Genomic DNA, 15584 nt, shown 5'->3' with positions numbered 1-15584 from the left:
ACTTAAAATCATAGTTTTGTTGACGAATAGTTTTATTATATTTTGTAGTTTTTTTTGTATTAGTTGATAATGTTATTTTTAGTCTACTCTTAAGTTTTTGAATTGTGCGGTATTTCTTTCATTGACAACTATGGAGTAATCATTATTAACAAGTCTAATATTATATTTTTTGTTATTTTTTAAAATTATTTTCCTTATGTGCGGGTTGTCTGCAATTATCCTGTTTTAAGTTGATATTAACCAAACTAAATATAGTATTATATAGTATGCTAATAAGTAATTAGTTTCAGTATATTCATCACTGAATCACAAAAATGTTAAAGTAAACAATTAGTGAGTTATTTTTTTGAACATTTAAAGTTGTTATTATTATTACAATATTTTTTTTTTTGACGAATCAGTATCACTTATTATTTAGTATAATTGTAATACATGTTCTTAATTTGAGAAGTCATCTTTTCTCTAAAATAACAATTGTAATTATTATTATTAATTGTTATTACTTATTAATTTAATTTTTAAGTTTATATTATATATATTAGAGGAAATTAATATTCTTGTATTTACTTTGTGACAAGATATAGTTCTCACATTGATCTCATCTGTCATTTTTTGAAATAATAATATCATTCTAAATATAGCATCAAAAGAAAACCAATTGTAAACAATGCCTATATTATTATTTATTTTTTATTTGTGATTTTTGTCATGTTATTTATTTTGAAATGGCATAATGTTCATGTACAATTTCAAAAATGACCATTATAGTAAATCAATATAATCACTATTAAAATATATAATATTTATATACACTACGTATAGTGTTTGTAAATATTTTTATTTTAGGTAATCATAATAATTCTCTAAATCGTATATTGTACATTCATTATGTAAATAATATCCATAATGCCTTAATTATGGGAAGATGTTGAAAAACTTTTTTTTTCATTATATAATATAAGAAGAATTTTGATATACAAAATGTAATTAAAACTGTACATAAGATAAAAAAAATATACCACTTATAGTAGCACTCGCTTTATATTTAGCGATACATTTTTATTTCACAAATGTTGAAAATTGTTAAGAGATAAAAATTAATAAATGTTTTTCATATAAAATATGATTTTATTTATCATTAAATATTATGTTTATTTTTCTGTCCGGTATTCTGTTCATACGATAAATCATGTTGACTTTTTTAGTATTTTTGGTACAAAGGTTGAAATTCTTAAATATCTAAAAACAAACGTAAGAATTAATACAGAAACTACCAACGAGCGGTGTAGTTGTAAGAGTACACACAGCGTATACCCCACAGGCTACGACCTACTCCACTGCAACTCGCTATGATTTGATATTACCTCGGATAAGAGTGTTGTCATTTCCTGCATAGCTAGACTACGTCCTGGGCACATTCTAGGGCCATGGCCAAATGGTAAAGACGCATAAGGATGAAATTTGCTAACACCTGATGTTCTTAGCCACCTTTGTGGTCTATATTTTAATGGATCATCAAAGTACTCTTTACTGATTGATGTTAATGAATTGAACGCCATTACCAATATCTATATAAATACAAACACATATTTATGGATTAAGTTGGCCAGAATTTCAATGAAATAATATATATATAAGATTCTATACCTAAATGTGTTCATAAAAATGTAGACATATAATACATATAAGTATGGTAATTGACAAGTTTAGCTCCTCAGCGGACACCGGTGTTTTTTAAATGATCTAATCATCATTTTATATTACCTATCAGTTTTCAGACGGACACCGGTGTCTGCCATGGCTTAAGAGAATTAAACTTACAACGGACACTGCCGTTGAAGATATTAACTTATAGTTGGTACATATTATTACTAAGATAATTACATTTGGTGGAATTTCATACTGTCCAATAACCACTTTGTTAGATAAAATTCGAGAATTTGCTCCTCCAGTAGGGGACAACCTCAGTGTTTCTTTGATGCAAGCTGTAAGAAATGACTTGGTGCCTCTTTCTGCATCATCTCGACAAGCTTGTTGTAACTCTTGATTTTGAGATAAGTAGTACATTGTCATTGTTAAAGTAGTTGCCGTCTACAAAGTAATTATGTTATTCTTGTTTTAAATGCTTAAAATTATATTATCAATAACTATAAAGTATAATATAAAAATGAGTTATAAACCGCATCTATTCCACCAAAGAAAACTTCCAATAAGAGAAGTTTAATATCAAGATTTGATATTTTTGTATTGTTGCACATTGCATCGATTAAATTGTTGTTCTCATTGTTGTTTTGTTTTAAACATTTATTAATAAAACTAAAAACGAAAATAAATGTATAAGCTATATCGTTAACAACATCATAGTAGACTTGTCTTTAGAATAAAATGTACTACTTCAATACAACGGAATGTGAACGTTCTAATTTTGTATATGCTTTTGTTTTATAAAAATTCCAGATTGGTGGCTCCATTAAACTACGGTATAAGCCTTCCATAAAGTCAATGCCTGCTTCTGCCATATGTTCTGAAGCATATGTATTTGAACATTTTATTCTCGAGCCAGGGGATACTACAGATATTGCTAGATAAAAAAATATTTATGGGTATATAGTTAATGTTTAATCTAGTAATGTTTATATTAAGTACCATCAATAGAAAATTTAATCATATGATAAAACACATCTTGTAAACTGTTGTCATTGTTACGATTTTTCTTTATATAATCTATAAAATCCACTGCAACTTCATGATGTTTAGAAGCGTAACTTTCATAAATTTGTTTTGTTTGTAATGGAGCTAAAGCTTTCCTAAGTCTATACCATTCAGCACCATTCCTGTAAATAAATAATTTTTTTTTTTTTTTAACGGTCAAAGATTTTACTGGTTTAAAATATATATATATAAATATATATATATATATATATATATATATATCAAGCTTTAATAGGCATGACATTTTTGTGGAAATCATAATGTAACATAATGTAAGTGATTTAAATTGATGATTTTGATTGAATAGAGAACTCAAATATTTTTCTTAGTATTATTACAATGTACGTGTCTAGTGGACAGTTCCTTGTTTTAAATTTAGTAGTACTTAGTTAAATTGGTTTCAATTTACATGGATTGTATTTAAAGAACTATAACATCTAGTTTTTCAAAAAAATGTTTAATAAATAGCAATGTTAAACAATAAGAAAAAAAATTAAACGCTACAATGTAAATATTTACATTTCATTTAAACCTTGACCCTTAGATTGTGACTGTAAAAATTAAAAAATACACAGACACGCCATAATACTCTGCCAAGTATTTATTTAATGTTTAAATCACCTACTTGGTCATTATGATTTCAACATAAAGACATGTTATTTTTAATATACAAAATAGTTGCTAACTCTGATATTAATCCTCCAGTGTTGAAAAGCTTCTGTCTCAGTATATTTAATGCTGGGAATCCAGGTCTCACAGGAGTCTTACCCTCGTTGGTAAACATAGTCTTGGCATCATCGGCCCTAGTTGTAACTACCATTGTGCGACCACCCAATATAAGTTTGAACACTGAACCAAGGTTGCATTCTAAATGACCAATTGCTTCGGTCAGACGTTCGCTGCTGTAAGGTCCTGAAAAATAAATTCAGAAATTAATAATTATAAACCAGTACATAAAAAAAAGATAAATTGAAAATTACAAATGATACAGAAATCCTTACCAATCACAGGAAGAAACAAGTAAGTATGGCCAATTAAAGGCCATGTTTTGGGTTCTGGAATTTTAATAAATGGTTTTAATCGACAGCCAGACATAACTAACAATATTACACTAAACAGTCAACAGGTGCGTCTGCAGTCGCCAGTCTACATACAGGCTGTAAGGTGTGCGTTTAAAAAACATACGTATTGGTAATCTAATAAATATATGGTTATAAAGCGCTGCATAAAATATATTAAGTATGTTAAATTATTGGTCGAGTTTACGAATTTTTATGAGATTGTTGTATAATATTTTAGGTAGGTACTAAACATTATTCATTGTCAGCATTTGACGCCGTATTATTATTACCGTTCAGACATTTTCTACTTATTATTCGTAGACTTATGTAACCACATGAGCACAGATACTCGCCTCCGGAGTACGAAATTAAATATTCTAAAATAAAAAATACAACAGTATCGAATACAATTATTACTTTAGCTAACGGGATAGGACATATTATTATAGAAGAGTAGATATTGGTCTTGCCATATTTTTAAACCAACTGGCTACGGATAAATCGTTTTTACAATGTATTATTGTATACAGGAGTCAGGAAATAATGTGTAAACGATAGAATCTGAATTTTTATTATTGAAATTATTTGTTTTCCTAAGTCCGAAGTCCTAACCGCTGGCCGCTGACGTTTGCGATTTGCCGATTTACGTGGAACCGCTGGAATTTAAAATTGATCATTTTATAACGTCGAACGTTGCCAAGTGGTGCACATTTAGTATTTTCGCTTCCATACCGGCGATGGACTGACAACGTCGCAAGCCGCTGCGGCGTCCGGTCCCGGGGACTTGGGTCGACATCCATTTTGTTTACATTTTCCATCTCTCTTGCACCTTTATCGCCGTCGTCCGTGCGGTGTTCTTGACGTGCTTGTATAAATTGTTTCAATCGTATCGACCTCTTGTTTTGCGTGAGCTGTTCGTCCATTACGGACGTCTCGTTGTTGTTGCTCGTTGGACGTTGTCCTGACCTTTTATTAGTCACAAGTAAAATATCTTGTGTTTGTGTACTTCATAACTAATCGCCATAATATATTTTGTGAATTGTAGTACTGTACCTAACTGCGTAATTCGCCGACCGCTGTTGAAAATAATATAAACGTGAGTACTCGGGTTACTGAATCGACATATTATTAAATGTGAAATAACTGTGTAGAATTCTGCACTCGGATCATAGTCGTAGCTAGTCATAGCTCGTAATAGATATCAACGAGCTATACACTATAACACAGAGGAGGCTACTCCAGGGTACCATATTATTTTATATTCACATAACCACATAGCCCGGGGCTTAAGCTCGTATATATTTGCTTAAACTTTTAAGAAATGTTGAAATTATAGTCTCTTCTCTTTATTTGTATCACTTAAAAACGCATTGATAAATTGATTTTTCTTTTTTAATTATATATTAATATACTTTTTTTGTAGTAACTGATAACTAGATCTCCTAAGTTGGCGGCTACCTACCTATTAATGTTTAAACAATTATTTTTCAGCGAACATTTTTGTAAGTCATTATGTCTCATCGTGATTGGGATCAGTCGTGTAAAGTGTACATTGGGAATTTGGGTCAGAACGGTACTAAACATGAAATTGAAGCTTCATTTACAAAATACGGTCCATTAAAGAACACATGGATTGCAAGAAACCCTCCCGGTTTTGCTTTTGTAGAATTTGAGGATCCAAGAGATGCAGAAGATGCAGTCAGGGGACTTGATGGGACGTAAGTATTTGTGCTTAGTTGGTTATTTTGACAAAATTCATAGTTGTTTTAAAATATTTACAACCATATTTTTAAAAATGATTTATTTAGCCGTATCTGTGGTGTTCGCGTACGTGTTGAAATGTCTAGTAATAGACCACGTGGAGGGCGAGACGGACGTAATGGTGGTGATCGCAGAGGAGGAGGAGGAGGAGGCGGCGGCGGTGGTGGGGGTGGTTACAATAGAGGACCTCCACGATACAATGACAGGTAATATTTAATTAAAATAATCTGACAATAATTTAATAGTATTCAATATTTGAACTTAATATGTGTAATATTTAATTAGAAAATTGTATTTAAATTTATTTTTCATAAACACAGTTTGTCACAATATGACCATAGCAGTGTCCTTTTAGATCTGGTTAAAATGTAATTTGTTTAACTGACTTTTTAAATTAATATATTAAACCAAACCTTTTGGATAACTTTGGATGACTGCTTCAGTCATGACATATTATACAGTATAAGCTTATTAATTAATCCTGAATTTTTTTCGTCCGAAGGTCTTATAAATAACTTTGAAATTTTAGTATGAAAGTTTTTTAAATTAAATAACCTTGTCATTTTTGTATCTTCTTCTATCAACATTTTTGTGCTTATAATGTTGTATAAAGAATCATTTACAATTTTTTTACAAAATATTGGCTAGCAACTTTGAAAAAATAAAAATAAGCAAATTGGTTTCTAAAATGAATTATTACCTAAAAAAATGGCTGCTTATAGGCTTTCTAGGTTACCTTTATGAGTTTACTCTTCTCTTTTACGAAAACATTATTAAAACTTAAATTCTTATTAATCGCTCAGTTATGTACTAACGCATTCAAAAAAATGTCAAATGGCTGTATATTTATTTTTGCCAAGTCCTACATGTTCGTTAATTGTATATTTTATTGTTTAAATATTTTCCTGAATGGGTTTAATAAGATCTTATTTATTTTTGGGATAATTTACAGGAAAAGGATCATTGGTTTTCGCCCATACTAAAAAATTAATCATCCCATGTTAAAAAAAAAAAACCTCGGTCAATGAAAAAATGACTAGACCATCAATTTCCGTACTTCGCTCGCTCCATCAATTCTACAAAATTGAATTACTGTAACGTGTTATTTAACATCACGCGTGCGGATTCAGCTTATTCTACGCTATTCTACCAACTATTCTTTCATCGTCTCTGCCCTACGATCAACTCTTCACAAGCACTCGTATGCTTTATTGGCTGTTTTAACGTCTCCACTCACACTCTCCATCTAAACAACATATGGTGTTATTTAATCTTTCATTGAAAACAGAGTTGTACGTGTACAAGGTATTTAGTTTTTGTTTTGTTTTTTAAAACCGTTGTCTAAGGTAAATATATAAAGGTAAATTAGGAGCTGTTGGGCCGTATCAAGTGAGTATTATAATAATCTCCTCCCGTTGATGAAATAGTTAGTGTAAATGACAATGCTATGTAATGTAGTAAAATACTAAATAGTGTTAAAAATGATTCTAGGTCACGATCTCGTTCACCCAAGCGGCGTGCACCACCTTCTCGCTCACGTTCAAGGAGCTACTCGCCGAGACAACGTCGTACTTCACATTCCTAAGTTGTAACAAAGTTGATGATTCGAGTTCAATATATTGAACTCATAGCATGGCCCCCAATTTAATAATACCCTACATTTAATATGTATTTTCTGTCAATAATAAAATGCAGAAATAATCATAATCCTTTTTTTTTTTTTTAACAATAATTTATGTACATTTTTTTTTTACTTATGATTGCTTGGTATTTCCAAAAGATCGCATCAAATTAGTAATTTTATGATAAGGTTTGACTTATACAATAAGACTATTTTATTCATTGTACCATTTATTTTTGGTTTACTCGAAATATACGATTAGTAAAGGATACATTTTGTATAGTTATTGATTTGATTAAAATCTTTTAAACCTGTCGTTTTACCCCTTGTAATATTTTATTAGTTATTTATTATCCTACAATAATGTGGTGTTAAATATGTTGTTTAATTTAACTGTGAAAACATTTTAGCTAAGTTTATCATAATCATGTGTGTGAGTTTTGGAGACAGAAATTTTGTTAGTATTTAATTAAAACATTTTAAGAACATGATTTTAAAAATGTTGTCTGGATAGATGTATCTACATTTATTAGTCAAATAATTGTACAGCTAAATTAAAATTTAATAACCTTACATCTTATTAACCTATTTTTATTTTGTATTATAGCATGTATAACAATCATTTTTATTGTTGTTATATGGGACTAACATACTAATTATCATTTAATTAACTTCTATTATTATGTCAAAGTGTAAACTATTTTCAAAATCGTTACTCTTTAGTCTTCTTTAAGCACACTAAACACAATAGAGTAAAACTATTTTTTATATTTTTTATAACGATTCGTTATAATTGATATGTATTGACAAAAACGTTGTTATCTAATCTACGACTACAAGATATACAGCTTATGAGTAAAGGAATAGTAAAAACAAATATTGCATTTATTGAGTAAAAATAAGATTACAGCTAAAAAAATTGTATTTATAAAATTATACATTTTTATTACATTTAACATATAAAAAATATAAAAACAATAGCAATACCTATAAGTAATAAGTACATAATATTATATCTACTAAGAATTTTACAAACAATTCGAGTGAAGAGAAATTATTTTTCATACCAAAGGCCTGTCATTGGCTTGTTGCAGTTTATCTGTTTTTTCTCTCAGGTCTGTGATTTTAGCAGTTTTAATATTTTTTTCATAGTGAGGTTTGTCTTCTGGAACTAAAAAATAGAGTGAAATTACGGTTTGATTAACAATGATTAATAGCACAAACCTTTACTGAAAACAATTTTTGCTAGACCAAGGATTGGAGATTCGTAGAGTAATGTCAAACCAAACGCCGTCAAAAACGATAATGTTATGTCTCCCATGCACGACCAAACCTAAAAACATGACATTCTTGGGTTAATGTGTGTAAGACATATAATAGTTCTTATATAGTAATATTGCAGTGTTCGATCAAAGAGTAAGAGGACCGATGCGAAGTTGAGAAAGTATTTTTTTTTTTGTATACCCACTGGAGTTTTAGAACAGCTGACTGTTGGATTAATATACTCAAGTAGCAACTATTCCAACAGAAATCGTGTTTGGAAGGGCCTTGTGTGTCCAAAAGTAAAAAAACACAATTTCCCCTCAAAAACGCTAAATTCAAAAAGATTACAAATTTTTCTAATTTTGACATTTACATGCTATAACTTAGTGAAAGATGTTTGAATCAAAACGAAGTGTTAGTTGGACATTTATAAGCTGCTGCAGGCTTGTCCCTAAACAAGAAAATGTCGTCAAATTCACTCCGCTCCCTGGGTATTTTCTATTTTTTTATTTTTCACTTCTATCACCTATTATTTTGTACACTTTTTATTGCAATTGATATGAATATGAACTATATTTATTTGTCAATCTCTTGCCAGGTTAAAACACGAGGCGTAGAACGGCGCTCTGATGCTTCCGGTCGCGTATAGCTGTAGACCTCCGTGACACAAGAACGCGCAATAGGTCAACCGACTCAACGTTATGACTGGCTTCCAACACAAGAGCGGCTCGATGAAACCTAAAAAATTATTAACAACGATAATGAATAGACTATATTATAGTATTTTAGGTTTTTAAAAAGGAAACGAATCGTTGTTTAGCGCTTACTTCCGTTACCGGTGGACACGGCTATAATCGTCCAACTCACTCCAGTTGCCCACGTTGTCCGGTATAAAGCGCCGTACAGGGCGGCAACGAACGCGTCATACGTGTAATCCGGCTTGTAAAACCACCAGGCGGAGAACAGCGTGCCGGACATGAGGATTATCGCCAAGATCCAATTGATCCATACCATGTACTGCAAAAAAAACAGTTAGTCAAGACAGTTTGTACCTACCTATATACACGATACTACTATATTATGATAGATAATACTGTGGCTGAACGACAGGGTAGGTAGGAGTGGCGATGAAATAGTAGGTTAGATAACCTAACTTAAGTTGATAACTATTAATTTAAAATCAATTCTACAAAACAGTTAACAATATTAGAGATGACATAGTTTTGAATAAGACATAAAACATAATATGTCTCAGGGGGATTTGATTTTTGAATAGGGAATGAACTAAAAAGATAAAATTCTGGCGAAATAATTTATCTAAAACTTCAAGGCGTGCATTAGATTTTGGATATTTTTAAAATTTTAATTTCGGGTCTAGTTTTCAATCGAGCCGTGTTATAGGTGTTTAATAGCTGGTAGGTACGGTTTGTGTCGAATAGTTGGGAAAAGCAACGAGGGAGAAGAAGAAAAATCAAAATCTGGTTAAGGTTAAGTATCAAAATCGGAAACGGCTTTAGCAGTCCACGTAGAGGTATTGCCGCCGCCTCTTGGGGAGGGAGGAGTTGGCTGCAAATCTCAATTTCCCGGTTACGTAAACAGGATAATATTTCAATTACTTTGTTCATTTTGTATGACGTGTGCTTCATTTTGTGACGCACGAGCCCGGTTATCATACCGATGTAGTAAGGCGTGGCTCTTGTGTGCGTGGGTATGTACAGGTTTCGGAAAGTTTTGTTGGCAATCGGATCCCTGAGTATTTTGATGTGGACCAAGAGGAACGCGTCCAGTTTGCCCGAGTACGTGACGAAGAACGTGGTGGCAATCGACACGACCAATATTAGGAGCAGCACAAATCTGCCCAACTTGGGTTTGTGGTACAACAAGCTGACGATGATCGGCGCGGTCAAGAACAAGTGGGTGTCACACGCAATGTACCAGGACTGTATCATGCACTGCACAGGGAAATTTGTATTAAAATCAACAATGCACAAGAGAGCCGCTGGTGTTGCGTTAAAGCCATAAACCGAGTAATTTTACCAATTTGTCCGAGCCTATGTAGTTGTTAATGTACAATATGTTGGTCCACCAACTCAATTGACACCGGTCGACTTCAGCGGCCACTTTTTCCGCCCACAATGGTCCGGATCCGACCCGGATCAAGATAGTGCAATAAAACGCTATGACGATGGCGTACACGGGGGTCAACCTGTAATCGAAATCATTTGTAGAATGTTTTAAAAAACTAAAAAAGTGATAGGTATCTAAATTATACTGTTAAGTTACAATATGGCAGCCACGTGTACCTGACGTAGCGGTGAAAATAGAAGAGCGGTATCTGGAAAGTTTTCGGGTTCTTTTGAATGTGTTCCAGTAACAAATAACAAGCGAGAAAGCCGCTTATAATGAAGAACGTGTCTACTAAAATTGGTCCGTTGAGAATGACCATGGCTTCGAGTTTACTGTAAAACTGATTTTAATAATATTTGTTAATAATTATCATTATCGTTCTGGCGTGGTAGAGGTAGGTACAGTTTTAGAATATCGACATCATTTTGCGGCTTACAGTTATTCCAACATAATATACTTTCAGCTACGCATAAGTTCCACATACATATTTTGTAAGTATTCAGAAATATTAATATTTTACAGTTAATTTCCGGAGCCGTACGCCGGTAAGATAAATAATTTACATGTACAAAATAAAAGTGAATTATTTTATTTTATAGAGAAATATAATTCAGAAAAAGTAACCTAAAACATCACTGTATTCCAAAAAAAAAAAATCAGTACACTTACGGATTCGACAAAATCGGTGTTCATGACAGGTGCGCCCAAAGAAAACATAAAACGATGGCCGACAATAATGAAGCAAGTCGATATAAACTTCAAACCATGTATGCATTCAAGATTGTCCGACGTTTTCGGGAAAGTCAGCAGTTTGCGTACGTTTCTCGACAGTGAAAACGACTGAAGGATCTGGTGCTTTTTAGACTTTTCTAAAAGAAAAAAACAGGTTTAATTTTTTTTTTTTTTTTGATTGACAATTTGTTTTTAAAGTTTACTTACCGGGAAATTGGAATTCTTCGAACGAAGACATGGACGTGAACAGATCGTAACAAGTGCTCACGAAAGTCAAAACCAAAGAGAACCCAACAATTGTCCTGTAAAGAAAAAACCTTATTTATCAATATCCAACTAATACACCAAACGGCAACGAGGCCAAAAAAAAAAAAATACATCTATTAGTAAATATTATGTTTATTGGAATTACTTATCTCGAACGGCACAAATTAAGCATAACAATAGTATACCGGTGTTTATAAGTTAAGGTCGTTATGGAAAGTATACAGAATTCCTTGAGTATTATTATTTAATTTAGGGAAAACGAGGTCATCGCGGCGGTAACAGTTTAATTAGTGAGCTTAATTATGACTTTGATACGTACAAAAATATAAAAGCTCCCAAAGTCCACGGCACAACGCTTTTGGTTTGACACTTGATGGCTCCCACCGATGTTGTTACTTGGGTTTGAGGGAATTCTTTAAGAATACCTTCAATGTGTTCAAAAACGTTTTTGCTAGAACAAGTGTGTGGTATACATTGCGCCAAGTAGATACGATTTCGCATGCTTTTGTTTGGATCAAAAGCCAATTCCTAAAAAAGAAAAAAATTAATCATATTTAAAGCTAACCTATGACTCGATTGAGACGTTTTCAAGTAGTAATAACCTTAATAAGAATTAAAACGTGTACGTCTTGTGATTTAAGTTATTATCATTTTATAATGATACGAAATTTTGTTATGATATTTTATATTTTCACGGTTTTGGGTCAATACAAATCTTATATTATTAGTATTCACTGTTACACTACCTATTACTGATTTGTGAAGTATAAACAGTAAAGCTGTGGTTAGGGTGAAAGTGAAAAAGTCTAAATAGTAAATTTTATGTATCCCTTGACTTCTCTGTTGTAATAACGACTGTACAATTTATGCGGGATATATTAACCTAAATTTTAATTCATCATTTAAGTTACCGCATAGAAATAATTGCGTTTCTCCAAAAATATAGCAGTTCTATAAAAAAAAAAAAGCCCAAGACCAGAAATCGCATTATCATACCTACAGATCATTTTAACGCTTATGCCTGCTATGTGATTTTGACTAACTTACTAAAACTGTGCCCCATGCTGATTCGTTGTATGGCGTATAACTTGTTGGCTTGTACTTGACGTTGACCAAGGGATTGATTTCAATTTCGGCCAAACAGTATTGGCCCTGAATGTATTCGCTGTTTATGAACGTTTCTATGTTAACGCACTCGTCGTAATTTCCAAGGTTATAAGTGTTTCCGGTCATCCAACCAGGCGATAGAAATTTTGCAGATGCGTCAAACACTGCAATGCAAAACATAAACATAATAGATCCGTCGACTTTTCTACGTTTACCAGTAATTCGTTAAACAATGGAAAGTGTTATTTGTAAAAACATTTTAAAACATTTGTGTTATTTTGAAATCTCTTCGTTGAGATATAGTAGTACATGGTTTAGTAGTACATGGTACATACAATCGATTGTCTTGATTGATTTTTTATGTAATTCATAATCACATTACGGAATGTGTTAGAGAAATTAAAACATTTTAGAAGCATTACGAACGACCAAATAACAATATGTAATGCATTTTTTTAACTACTAGACTCAGTTTTTTTTTTTTAAAGGATTTTTTACAGTCACGGATGAAAAGTTGTTCACCAAAGGTACTTTTAAGGGACGGGTTAAGAGGTTAACTAACCATCCCATCAAAAGCGAGAACAATACCCTCAAACTTGACATTATTTTTAACTAAACAATACAACATGCTCTAACGTCCCATCTTAAGGTTGGAAATTAAGACTATAGGTAGATTTAGGATGTTACTCATAACGTGTAATTTTTTTTTATATAGATTTACTATTTCAATTAATATTCTTTGAAAATGTCTGTTAATGGCGCAACTCCCAAACTACCCTTTAGTCCTTAGTTGTAATTATATCCCACTCGTATAGCTATCTTAAAATTCAGCTACTTTCTTTTTCCTTTTACTCTTAATGATGCCTTTTTGTCACTCAATACTCCTGATGCCTTTTTTCACCTACTCCAATCAAACTTCCCAATTATTTAAATTTCTCTTCTTTATTTACTACTTGTCTTTTAAGTCCAACAACGTCTCTCCTTCTAATTACTATCGTATTACTATACGTTTACTCTAAATACATAGTGTTAGAGCTACTTTAATACATAAGTGATTTTTTCTCCAATATATTCTTCCTTTACTCAAATTTATCTCTTAACACGTCTCGGCCCGCTCCTTCATACATATCTTCTAACAAAGCATTTAATTGATTCTCAATAATTAAAAGTATAGAAAAACGCTGTCTTACAAATTTCGTGTTATAGATGTGTAACAAAAAGTTAAATGTTGGCTCCTCTAAATCCTTACATTATCTGCCGACTGCTTGAAGTAAAGTGAATTCCTGGCTACGCCACTACTATAACTATATATTATGTGAATGTGAAGTATGTAAAATCGTGGTGACTGTAATATTATTATTTACATTTTAGTTACATTAAATGAATATGGAGGAGGAAAGCTTGTCTGTTGATATACATTTCCTTCTTTATCACGTTATTTAATTAATTAACAATCATAATCTTCTTCCTAATGAACCATTTTACATCTTCCTGAATTCAACCCTTTTCTTTCATTTACAACGTGCGAGGAAAAGACGTGATAAGCAACTTGTTATAATTCTTTTGTTGTGATTTCTCGTCGTTGACAAAATAGTCTTTAATTTTCTTTCCTTTTATGCACAATATCGCTTATCTCTCATTTTCTTATTATTGCATTACTTCTAAGAGCTAAGTTGTTTTATTATTTCAACGGAAATTTATATGAAAATTTAAAATTTGTATTTTGAGTTACTTGTAAGTATTATTGTAAGAATTCTGAACCATTTAAATTGTTTTTATACCTGCCCCTTTATTACATAATATTATTAGATTACCATTGTTGATTGTCTAGCATCGAAGCTAATATTTGTATATGTATACGAGTGTATTGATAATGTACAAATATGTCAAATGTTTTGCGTTAGTATACAGAGTTTGATAAAAAGTATGTAGGAGAAGTTTCTTAATATTACTTAACTACGCTAACGTTTTACTACATGCACTCACTTTTGGTGGCCCACAATTTGAAGTCGTTGAGATCATTCAGGTACATGACCGTATGCTTGTAGCACTGCGTTTGCTGGCCGGACGACATGATGAACGGTAAGAACTTGGTGATCGAATCGGCCGTGTTTTCCAACAGGTGCTGCGCTCTGACCGTCTGATTCGTGGTGACGGGACACGATCCGTTGCCGTCGATTACCAGGAACTGACGGTGATGGATGTGTTCGCCGCCCGTGCCGTCGACCACCTGCGTGACTGTGGCCGCGGCCGCCGTCGCGTCCCTTATCACGCGCACTCCGGACATCGACTTCGTGCTGGGCCCTGCATCTGTGTCATTGTCGACGGCCGTTGCAGTGGCCGCTGCCGCCGTAATATGGGACCCTATCACGGCCGATGACCATACAGCAAAGATAGCGACAAAAACGGCGGCGATTGAACGGCGATGACGCGCGATCGCGTCCGGACGATTCGACATTTTCGGACGGCTCTTACAACATTACTGAGGTGACGGTCGTCGACGCGGCCTACAAGACGTGCACGCGCAATAATAACATTATCCTCTGTATTATTTTGTTGTACCGCAAAACAATAACAAGGAACCGATTTAGATTTGTTTGAATTTCGGTGTTAAACAAACACCTGGACGCGCTCGCTCGCAAAAAATATAACGCATGCACACAAAAAAAAATTCGTCACTTGAGTCATACCTTAAGGTAAAAAAAAAAAAAATCTTATTTGACCGAATACAAGGTTTCTCAGTTTTTTTCTTGGTACCTACTCAACAATAGTATTACTATGGTGCAGCAATACATTTAATATTATAACATACCCTTTAGTAATCATGTAGCATAAGATGTGAATCCAGGAGAGTAGGCGAAAAAAGTTATAGATTTAACAATCATAAACTCTAAAATAAATAGGTAACTATGATTGAAATCGTTAAAAAGGTT

General features: G+C 32.6%; 3 protein-coding genes across 5 annotated transcripts; 1 reads left to right on the top strand and 2 right to left on the bottom strand.

Moving 5' to 3' along the window:
- Positions 1–1022: 1022 nt before the first annotated feature.
- On the bottom strand, positions 1023–4057 carry LOC126841906 (probable cytochrome P450 49a1). Its single transcript, XM_050578683.1, has 8 exons — positions 3714–4057; positions 3399–3624; positions 2647–2834; positions 2395–2581; positions 2181–2316; positions 1885–2091; positions 1365–1568; positions 1023–1239 (listed from the first exon to the last, which is right to left on the bottom strand). The coding sequence occupies exons 1-8, from the start codon at positions 3805–3807 to the stop codon at positions 1129–1131; spliced, it is 1353 nt and encodes a 450-aa protein (XP_050434640.1). The 5' UTR covers positions 3808–4057; the 3' UTR covers positions 1023–1128.
- Positions 4058–4596: 539 nt separating this feature from the next.
- LOC126841929 (RNA-binding protein 1-like) lies at positions 4597–7424 on the top strand. 3 transcript variants are annotated; one of them, XM_050578759.1, is made up of 4 exons: positions 4597–4869; positions 5265–5491; positions 5582–5740; positions 6487–6588. In XM_050578759.1, the coding sequence occupies exons 2-4, from the start codon at positions 5286–5288 to the stop codon at positions 6515–6517; spliced, it is 396 nt and encodes a 131-aa protein (XP_050434716.1). In that variant the 5' UTR covers positions 4597–4869; positions 5265–5285; the 3' UTR covers positions 6518–6588. The 3 variants fall into 3 exon arrangements, with proteins under 3 accessions (XP_050434716.1, XP_050434699.1, XP_050434709.1); XM_050578742.1 differs by lacking the exon at positions 6487–6588 and adding an exon at positions 7026–7424 and having other exon boundaries at positions 4598–4869; XM_050578752.1 differs by lacking the exons at positions 4597–4869; positions 6487–6588 and adding exons at positions 4885–5016; positions 7026–7424.
- Positions 7425–8140: 716 nt separating this feature from the next.
- Positions 8141–15146, bottom strand: LOC126841898 (nose resistant to fluoxetine protein 6-like). Its single transcript, XM_050578670.1, has 12 exons — positions 14638–15146; positions 12592–12815; positions 11864–12072; positions 11485–11579; positions 11215–11414; positions 10722–10885; positions 10456–10624; positions 10035–10370; positions 9246–9435; positions 9014–9156; positions 8380–8488; positions 8141–8326 (listed from the first exon to the last, which is right to left on the bottom strand). Exons 1-12 carry the CDS (start codon positions 15107–15109, stop codon positions 8217–8219), a joined length of 2421 nt encoding a protein of 806 aa, XP_050434627.1. The 5' UTR covers positions 15110–15146; the 3' UTR covers positions 8141–8216.
- Positions 15147–15584: the final 438 nt, after the last annotated feature.

The sequence above is a fragment of the Adelges cooleyi genome, unplaced genomic scaffold (assembly GCF_023614345.1).
Source record: "Adelges cooleyi isolate 19-005CV unplaced genomic scaffold, UGA_ACOO_1.1 ACOO_flye_CR_arks_rails_tigmint_CR_PRNA_108, whole genome shotgun sequence".
Lineage (NCBI taxonomy): Eukaryota > Metazoa > Arthropoda > Insecta > Hemiptera > Adelgidae > Adelges > Adelges cooleyi.
Note: the sequence above shows the minus strand (reverse complement) of the source record. Positions and strands in the feature narration are given on the sequence as shown.